The sequence below is a fragment of the Terrapene carolina genome, unplaced genomic scaffold, assembly GCF_002925995.2.
Source record: "Terrapene carolina triunguis isolate 2854851 unplaced genomic scaffold, T_m_triunguis-2.0 Scaffold85, whole genome shotgun sequence".
In the NCBI taxonomy this organism is placed as follows: Eukaryota; Metazoa; Chordata; order Testudines; family Emydidae; genus Terrapene; species Terrapene triunguis.
This window is the reverse complement of record NW_020664436.1, coordinates 14,603,370-14,613,938: the sequence shown is the minus strand read 5'-3', so window position 1 is coordinate 14,613,938 and position 10,569 is coordinate 14,603,370. Positions and strand designations below refer to the sequence as shown.

Genomic DNA, 10,569 nt, shown 5'->3' with positions numbered 1-10,569 from the left:
GCTTGAAAAAGACTGAGGGATATGATAGACTTCTCTAAAATTGTGACTGGTGTGGAGAAAAAGTGTTATTTACTCCTTTACATAATGCAAGAACTAGAAGTCACCCAATGAAATTAATAGGCAGCAGGTTTGAAAACAAAAGGAAGTACTTCTTCACACAACACAGCTGAATTTGTTGCCAGGGGATGTTGTGAAGGCCAAAACTGTATAATGAGGTTCACAAAAGAACTAGATAAGTTCATGGAGGATAGGTCTATCAATGGCTATTAGCTAAGATGGTCAGGGATGCAACCCTATGCTCTGGGTGTCATTAGGCCTCTGATTGCCAGAAGCTGGGAGTGGATGACAGGGGATGGATCACTCGATTGCCTGTTCATTCCCTCTGAAGCACCTGGCATTGGTCACTGTCGGAAGACAGGATACTGGGCTAGATGGACCATTGGTCTGACCTAATATGGTCATTATATTCTATATTCAGCCTTTTTGTAATTTGACCTAGTTTTCACTTTTTGTAGAACTTTTTTTGAGCTTCAGATCATTTGAAGATCTCTTGGTTAAGTTAGAGTGGTCTCTTGCTGTACTTCCAGTCTTTCCTACGTTGGGGGATGGTTCTGTTTTTGTGCCCTTAATGTCTCTGAAAAACTGCCACGTCTCTCAACTGTTTTTCTCTTTAGACTTGCTTCCCATGGTATCTTCTTACCTACCAACTCCATGAGTTTTCTAGTCTGTCTTCTTGAATCCATTCTTTATTCTGCTGTTTTCCCTCCTACCATCCCTTAGAATCATGAACTCCTCATTTCATGATCACTTTCACCTCACTTTCAAAGTCTCAAGCAATTCCTCCCTGTTTCTCAAAATCAAATCTAAAACAGCCTCTCCCCTAGTTGCTTTCTCCACCTTCTGAAATAAAAAAGTCTCTAATGCACGTCAAGAACTAGTTGGATAATCTGTGCTGTATTTTCCCAACAGATGTCTGGGTAGTCTCCTTCCGCCTCTTTCCCCACCCAAGTCCTGTGCTTTGGATGATTGTTAGTAGTTTTTAAAAGCCTCATTCACCTATTCTTCTTGGTTAGGTGGTCTATAGTAGACCCATAACATCACCATTGTTTTTTATTCCCACCCAAGGACTTTGAACAAGTCTGTCTCCTATTTCCAGCTCATCCTCAGTGCAAGTGTATACCTCTGATATACAAGGCAACACCACCTCCCTTTTCCCCCTGTCTGTCCTTTGATGTAACTGGTAAGCTGAGGTATACTGTTTCTTTGTGAGCAGAGGATCTGGTAATTCTGTGAGTGTCCACGGGACAAGGGGCTGGGCACTTGGGGGCTGCCCAGAGGACTTGGGGTTGTGGGGTGGACTATATCGCTAATCTGCAAAAGGACAGTCGAGCTTGAAAGGTGAGTGCTTGTGTTGCTTGTGCCTAGTGGAGTCAGGGAGCTGACTCCTGGCAGGCACAGATAAGACTTCCTCATGCTAAGGGCATGTGGTAGTGAGACTCTCTACCTGGGTAGTCCAGGAAAGCATCCTAGAACGATACCAGGGAAGATCTTTTGTGTTATTAAAACAAGCCCAACATTTTAAAAACCATTCCTTTACTTGCTAGCCTTGGCTTTTGTTCTTCAGTATCCTATTTTTCCTCCAGATATTTCCAGACAATGCCGAATTATGCCTTTTCTTCCAATGTCTCGATTTCAATTTTTTGTGATCTAACAAAGATTAAAACAATTTGCTTTCAAGGTAAATAATTCAAATATTTTAAAAGCTCCTTAAGAATCTAATATTTTATGATCTTCTCCAGGATTTTTCCATGTCGTGCACAGCCATCAGACTACGTCAATTTATAGATCCTACACCCTACCTCCCTCCAGGGTAAAGTATCTGGACACAGAAAAGTCACATGGGCAAAAACATCAGGATGTCAGTGATCAACCATGGGTAGGGTTGCCAACCCTCCCGGATTGTCCTGGAGTCTCCCGAAATCAACCTCAATCTCCCCGTGGCTATTCAGATCAATCCAGGAGATTTTAATAGGCCAAAAGTCTGGTCAGCGGGGCTAAGGCAGGCTCCCTACCTGCCCTGGCTCTGCGCAGCTCCCAGAAGTGGCTGGCATGTCTGGCTCCTAAGTGTAGGATGGCCAGGGGGTCTCCATGCACTGCCCCCACCCCAAGCGCCATCTCCACAGCTCCCATTGGCCAGGAATTGCAACCAATGGGAGCTGTGGGGGTGGTGCCTGCAGGCGTGGTGCCTGCAGGCAGGGGCAGCACACAGACCTGCCCGGCCACCCCTCTGCCTAGGAGCCAGAGGGATGTGCCGGTCACTTCTGGCAACAGCCAGAGGTAAGCGCTGCCCGCCCGGAGCCCAAACCTCCTCCTGCCCCATCCTTGAGCCCCCTCCCAGAGCCTGCACCCCCACCCCAACTCCCTGCCCCACCCCGGTGTGGGTAGGGGAGAGTGAGCGATGGAGAGATGGGGATGGAGTGAACAGGGGTGTCTCTTCAATGAAGGGGCAGGCAGGGGTGTGACCTCAGGGAGGGGGGCAGGGCAAGGGTGATTGGGTTTGTGCAATTAGACAGTTGGCAACCCTAACAATGGTACAAATATTCTGTATAAAACGTCTTGTGGTTTAGGAAAGGATCTTTGTCAAAATAGCTTGCCCAACACACATTTTACAAGTAAAAGCATTGAGTCTGTTTGCAAGTTAAATACTGTATCTGCAGATTTTTAGTTTTAAGCCATTAATTTCAGTGCGAGTTTCATGTAAGACTTCACAATTAACAAATTCTATTATATTCCTTCAAGTATGTTCCTAAATACAGTCCGTACGTGCAATGCACAATCAAAACTGTCCTTGTTTAGAATTACTCAGTCTTAGATTCATCTGCCAAGCAGACTACTCCCACCTCCTTTATGTCCTGTCTGGAATTAAACATACAAGGAATCAAACACCACCAGCTAACAGGGTGGGACCACGGAATCCAGTCATTCTGTTATGATCTGCATATAGAAAAACGTTACTTTATCTTGGGTAAAACTTGCCAGGCATTGATTTTTTTTTAATACAAAATGTCGTTCTTTTCTTCCCCCTCGCCTATTCTACTCCCCACCCTCTCTCTTCTTACCAGCCACTTTGGGTAACATTTTCAAAAGCATCTATTGGGTTGACCTCACCCAGCTACATTAAGGTTAAAAACTACCTGTTTGTTGTCTCCACTAGCATTTTATAGTGAGATAATTAACAAAAGTTAGCTATCCTGCTGGTGGGGGAACCACACACACACTTTCTGGCAGAAGATATTTGCAATGTTGGTGTAGTCATGTTGGTCCCAGGATATTAGTGAGCTAAGGTGGGTGAGGTAATACCTTTTATTGGACCAGCTTCTATTGGTGAGAGAGACAAGCTTTTGAGCTTCACGGAGCTTTTACAGGTCTGAGAAAAGTACTCAGTGTCTCAGCTAAATACAAGGTGGAACAGATTAAGTGAAACACATCTTTCAAGATCCATGGGTCCTACACATGCCTATCACAACATGTGGTGTATCTCATCTTGGGCACGACATGCCCAAGTTATAAGTATGTGGGTGAAACAAGACAATTGCTACATTCTCAAATGACACACACACACAGGGCTGCTGGAACAATTTGTATAGTGGGGGTGCTGAGAGCCTGTATATGATGGAAATCACTTCAAGCAATGGGGTGCTGCTGCACCCGCAGCAGCTCTTGTTCCAGCACCTATGTGCACACTGAAAAATGACAAGACAAAAACACCATCCCCTGTGAATGAACACTTTTTTCCCCACAAAGTAATCACTCTATATCTGACCCCTTGGATACTCATTCTCAAAGGAAACCTGCACAACACCCACAAAAGATGAGCCCAGGAGGCTTAAATTCAGAACTTTGCCAAACACTAAAAATCATGGACTCCAAGGCACTGGATTTATGGCTTATTACCACAATCTGCAATCCTCCTTTGTCCTACAACTGCAGAAGTGTTAATTGCCCACATCATTTTGAATGGTCTCTTGCATCTTGTAGTAACTCCTTACACTTAACAATCTGTTCAACCTTCTGTTTAGCTGTGACACTCCAAGCTTGAAGAGCTCTGTGTAAGCTTGAAGGCTTCTTTCACCAAAAAGATTACCCACCTTGTCTCACAATTAGTTATTAACAACGTAGGTACCTTTGAAAATTTTACCTTGTCCCCACTGCACCTCAAGTCAAACCCTGTCCTGATTCAGCTTCCGTGTTTCCAGCTACTCCCATATCATAAGTCCTGCAGTTACTCTACATACTACCTTTTGTGCTACAAGATGGGATAAAGCAGTTTGCAAACTGATTCAGTTTATGCTTTATTTCCTAATGAAATGTAATGTGTGGGGCGGAATGTCTGCTGATAGCTTTCATTGTTGTAACTCTCAGGTCAAGAAATTCTGTCTCTTTAATAAAAACAACAAGGAGTCTGATGGCATCTGTTAGTCTTTAAGGTGCCACCAGACTCCTTGTTGTTTTTGTAGATACAGACTAACACGGCTACCCCCTGATACTTGTCTCTTTAATACGTTTCTTATATCTACTCTCCTGCCTGCAACGCCACTTATTTTGTGTGTTATTTACTAGCACCGTTATTCGCCAAGGAAAGGACATTCAAGGGTTCTATCCTGGGCAACTAGGACGGGTACATAAGGCATGCATGCCTGAAATAGCTCCAGGGTAAGAGAATAGCTTTATACAACTTTTCCTAAGAGAACCTTATTCTGAAATTCTTATCATTTTAAGTTCACTATGGGGAGTGGTAGTCCCTTCCTGTGGTGCCCTGCAGATATTCCTTTTCAACCTTGACATGTGAGAATAAGGAGAACCCAGGACGAGAGGAAATGGTCTATGGGTCAAAGCACAGGAGGAAGGGGGGGGGGGGGGGGGAAGGGAAGGGGGGGGGGGGGGGGGAGAGAGAGAGAGAGTGAGTGTGTGTGTGTGTGTGTTCGTTGTTAGTTCATAACTAGTGTTTGGGAATCCTGAATGAAAGCTGCTAGAAAGTACAGATGATTCTTCATTTTACCAGCACTTTTAATCCTTAGCTTCTCAACTGAGATTGCTAACCAGGGTACTAAACAAAGCAGAATTTTTTATTGAAGTATAACAGGTTTTTTTTACAGCAGAATTAATGAATGCACTGGTTAACTGCAATATTCGCAGACCCAGTCCCTAGTTTCAAAAGTGTGGTGAAGCTAATTGAACAATACTAAATTATGAAGGCTTTACTGTATGTAGTCAAGCTGTTAATACCTATTAGATTATAACTGCATTATACTGAGTGCTCTATTTCAGCAGGAGATTAGAAAGAACATTTATGTTGGCTACCCTTATGGTTAGTCAGTGCTAGTCACATACCATGTGTCAGCATGAGATTACAAAACTATTTATGCCTTTCATTTAGACCTTTCATAAAACTGCACCCAGCTCCAGTACAGCATGAAGTTGAAACTCAGTACCAACATGACTTTGATAATTTAACTCTTCAGGGGCATGTCCTTTTTCAAGGGACAATGAAGAAGGCAATGAATGATTGGTACAAGCAAACCACGTACAAAGAAGAATTTGCACTGCCATTTTACAATATGGGTAAGTAAGCTTTACTAGCAATGTAAATCTTGTCTTTTGCTAGGAAGACTCACCCTAGTCCAGTGGTTCCCAAACTTTAACAACCTGTGAACCCCTTTCACCAAAATGTCAAGTCTCGCGAACCTCCTCCTAAAAAAGAATATTTCCAGGGATTTTCTCCTTTACCTGAGTATAAATTATAAAAGCAGTGATCTTGGAAATATAAAATTTGTTTTTATGACATGCTTATTACACACTATTTATTATTAATTATTTATCATTACAGTATTTTTATTACATTATGAAAACAGCAACACTCTCTTCCAAGATCTCACTTTCGTAGCTTGTATAACTTTGAATAAGCCTGTTCTAAGACAAGGCTCCTATGTTTCATCAAGAAGTATCAGATGTGAAACAGCATGAAGGTATCTAAGAAGCCAACTCTGAGTTCCTCTTATACAAGCATTCAGGTCTTGAGCAGTTCAAGCAAACAACACACGTTACAACAAAGCTTAAACTTGTTCTTCATAATAATTTTAAAAACAATACTAGCTGCCTATTTAATTTTAAAAACAGCAAAAAATATCCACCTTCCTTTCCATTTCTTATAAGGAGTCTTGAAGTTTAAATCTCCTCAGTGTGGTAGATGTGCTTGCTTTGATCTGCTTAGCTCTTGGAAGTCCCGGGGCTCAGAGGCTGCTGGTCCCGTGCTGCCCAGGGTCCCTAAGGACAGCTCTGTCCGCCATTAGGGAATTTTTTTTTCCCGATAACCCCCTGTAACATTTCACGAACCCCAGTTTGGGAACTACTGCCCTAGTCTATAGCCCTTAGAAAATGTTTAACATATTCAAATGGATTAACTAATCCTTACAGCATCCCTGTGAGAGAAAAGTGTTGTCCCCATTTTATGATCGGGAAAAACTTAGACGTCCTGTCTACACTAGGTAAAGAAGAGACAAAATGTATGTCCTGTTCCAAAGAGGTAGGCAGAAGGCAACCAATGAACTGGAACACAGCAAATCACATGTATAGATTTCAATCTGTATACAACAGCTGCTCAAATGCACTCCAATTAGATATAATTTTAGGTTTCTAAGTTATTCGAAGTAAACACATTACTAAGACACACTTGATCTGATCTAGTCCACTTAAAGCTGTGTAATATGCAACCTATGAGCATGTTGATTCATTCTGGGATATCTGACAGAAGACAAGACACATTTCAAATAAGGAGAGTCCTGTACTGAATTTAGCAAGTACAAAGTAGTTGGTCACACTTCCAGTCTGTGTGTAGTAGTTATATATTTTTTTTAATTTAATCTTTATTTGTATTATCATGGCACTGAGAAACCCTAGTCATGGACCAGGACCCTGTTATGCTAGGTACTGTAAAAACCCAGAACAAAAAGACAGTCCCTGACCCAAAGAACCTACGATCTAAGTATAACAGACAAGTGCTGGAAACTGATAGAACCAGGGGGAATACAAGGGAACAATAATGCAATATTGAGCTGCATGACAGGAATGGTCTCAGTGGCCTAGCCCTTGTCAAGTTTTTGGTAGGCTTCATAGCAAAGGAGAGTGTTAAGGAGGGTTTTAAGGGAGTTAGCTTTGTGGCTGTATATGAGGAGCTTCTCCCAACTATGAGGGGCAGCCTGGGAGAGAGCTTTCCAGTTTTTAAGGTGTTTTTTGTCCAACTTTATTATGCAGTAAATGTGCTTAATTTGGTTTAGAATTATGGATAAATAACTAACTATGCCCCAAAGCCAGTACTGGGGAACATTCTGGCACGAAAACAACTTAAGTATCCAGGGAAAGACATTTACTATAATTGTTTGTTTTTAGAAAGAAGCTATGAGATTGAAGGTCCCCTCTTGTGGTACAGACCAGCTCCCATGGGAAGGAGCCCCCCTCCCCCCCCCCGACAGACAACCTCTAAAGGGTGCTTTTGATAAGCACTGGCCAACAACTTTGAATTTGCTGTGCCTTTTGTGAGCCTCAACAGCCCAGTATCATGGCCCAGTTCTGATTTGGATAATTGTTGTTTCAATTTGAATTCCAGCTGCAGAGTCATATGGAGATAATATTCTTTCTTTTGTCCTACATGATTCCTAACAAAATGAAACCATAAGAGCAGCCAGATAGTGCAAAGCCGCATGAAGCAAGGAGCAGTGTTAATATGGCTGCTGGAAACAGGCAGCTGGCAAGTTTAAGTGGGAGCAGTAATAGCTCAGAGAATGAGGGTAGACAAGTTATCGATTTCTTCTAGCATCCACATTGTGCTATTCAAACAGGATAGGAGGCATAGGCTCACACCCAAAGGCCTCCTACTGCACTCAAGTATAGTGAAAACTAGAAGTGTGCATATGCTCTCCCTCCTTCCTTTACTCTAGGTTTTTTCTTTGATTTGATTAGAGAAAATATTACAGAAGTTGCTGACTTTCAAATCAAGGCCTTATTTTCTCCATTTTAACTATAAAAAACTGTTAAGTCCTTTTATTAAAGTTTACTTGAGTATAAAAACCTCTACAGTTTCCCCCAAAGAATTTTTCTGGCTTCAGAAGAAGAAACACAGGACCTCTTGATACCTGCTAAAGGCCTGCACCCAAAAGCCCAATTTGTCTTCTGCACCCAACAAGTTGGAATCATTCAACTTTTTTTTTGCAGATAATTGGTAAAACTTCTCAGGGTAAGTGTGACCTGACAAACTGATCGATGTACACTGGTACCCTACCTCCATAAAGTGCCCACTTAATAACTGGCAGAAAGTGAACCCTTCCTTTTACCTTACAGTAACATCTTGCCTACTTACCAATGCTCTTGGCAAACAGTGTTGGGCTGGTGGCTGGCTTTAATAATTAAAAAAAAAAAAAGAAAAAAAAGAAACCACATCTTCAACATCTCCCTCTTGCTGCAGCTTGCTTATTGTGGACTAAAAGATGCTTTAGGAGGATTTCCCCCACTGGAGTAGGCTCGTTGAGGGGAGAACAACACCATAAAGATGCAGAGAAGAGTGTGGTGTGTTTTTTTTTTTTTTTTTAAAAGGAAAGTTGCATGATCCTCCCTGTACTTAAACATATCACTGCAAATATGCTGCTGTGACCAACGCTGCAGGTAGTTCCTGGAAATCTACTTTCCATTCTTGCTCTTGTGGTGTTCCTTAGTACAGTTAGTCACAAGAATAGCTCATGCATATAGGGCTACAAGCATAGAAAGCAGCTTGCCAACCAAGCTGTGCAATTCTGCTTTCACAATATTCAGCTCAGTTGAGAGAACAAATTCTAGCCTTGCAGCGTGACCAATGGACACCCATATCCCAAGCACTATCCACATAAAGAATGGGAAGGAGAGCAAAAATGAATTAAAAAAATAAAAAGGCTAACCCCTCTCCCCAAAACAAACACACACATGGACAGTACAGGACAGGTTGTGGTGACATGCTACTCCAAAAGCTCATCTTTGGGGGAGACTCCAGGAAAAGAGGCTGGGAATCATAAGGGCAACAGGAAAGCTTTAAAAATACAGTATTCCTAAATTCAGATCACATGGATTAAGAGAGGAAAAATGCTCTGTTTTTAATTCCAGACCGTGATGAGGATAAATACACACCAAGAACTGATCCTGGACCACTGACAATCTGGAGAAGCATTGCTGATCCAAAAAAGTATAACCTGCCCTTGCTTGTGAGAGAGAAGTATTTCAGCTGAGCTTTAAGAAAATAAAAGCAACCCATTGAAGTTAATCCCATTTACATGAGACTTTCAGAAGTCTGCTTCTGTTAAGCTATACTGTATCATTTTACAGTGTAGTTTGTGTTAGTGATGCTGCTTGGAAACTTTAATCAAGTTTTAGCTCTGAATATATGGATTACTTTATACAATGGAATCAACAGTTAGGAATTGAGATACTTAATTCCCAGTACATGTTCTTGTTAGCTGTGCATTTTGGGAATATAGTAATCTTATTTAGTTACATCAAGGGGAGAATAGTCTATCCATGGGGAGGACAATTGCAGAGACCACTCCCCAGCAACCACCCCTGGTATTAGTGGGGAGCATCCCCAGCACCCAAGGCCTCTAGGAGTCCTTCCCTGTCCCACATGGCTGTGACAAGTAACAGCACTGGCTGTGTGCTGGCAGTTGAAGAAACCTCAAAGGTTGTAAAATAAAGACAATCAGCCATTTTATTAAAAAAAATAAATTCTTCCACCAAAGCGGGAGCTTTGTTGCAATACATGATACTCCTGAAATCTAACATTACGCACCTACCAGTTCAGCTGCTGTAAGAAGCAATGGAAAGCTTAATATAGGGCCCACTTACCCCATTCTCCTATGAAACAGCTCAAGGGAGGGGGCCAAAGCTGCAGGAAAATAGAAGTGAACATGGGAGATTTTTTTCTACAACATTCCCACAAGAGGGGCTTTAGCAGCTGAGTTTGCTGGAGAGAAGGCCTCCAAATCCTGCCTAACCCCCACATTGCTTAGTCCAGCAGCAGTCAGGGATTTCTAGATGGATGGCTGCTCAATACAGCTCCACTGCAACCTTCTCTGGCAGCACTGGCCTGAATGCACAAAAGGAGCTAGGCACTTAAGTGTCAGTTTTGGGAACACAGAAATACACAAGTCTCCTGCTGAAACCCTCTAGGTACCTAAACTCACTTGGCCCTTAACAAAAAAAAAAAAAAACCAAGCTTTTTTTTGGCAGTAAAAAGTCTCTAGGCATGTATCTTTCTGCCTCTGGGCATGTACACCACTGCGTCCTTGTGCGGTCAGTTGCCTCCTCTTGTGAAATCAGTTGCAATAACATTTACGGTCTCAAAATTCTTCCTCCTTCCCCAAAATGAAATTCATTTAGACTAAAAACAAGTGTTTCAACTCCCACTAACTTTTACAGGATGGTTTAATTCAATCTGCAGGGCTAAAGTTTGAGTAAAGACTTCATTCCTCTGCACTGCAGAAAATACTTGTA

At 42.1% G+C, this 10,569-nt stretch overlaps 1 protein-coding gene across 1 annotated transcript; it reads left to right on the top strand.

The window, feature by feature from the left end:
- Nucleotides 1-1,808: 1,808 nt before the first annotated feature.
- On the top strand, nucleotides 1,809-9,308 carry CUNH1orf100 (chromosome unknown C1orf100 homolog). The gene is made up of 4 exons (XM_026649517.1): nucleotides 1,809-1,870; nucleotides 4,621-4,713; nucleotides 5,438-5,622; nucleotides 9,187-9,308. Exons 1-4 carry the CDS (start codon nucleotides 1,809-1,811, stop codon nucleotides 9,306-9,308), a joined length of 462 nt encoding a protein of 153 aa, XP_026505302.1.
- The last annotated feature ends 1,261 nt before the right edge of the window (nucleotides 9,309-10,569 follow it).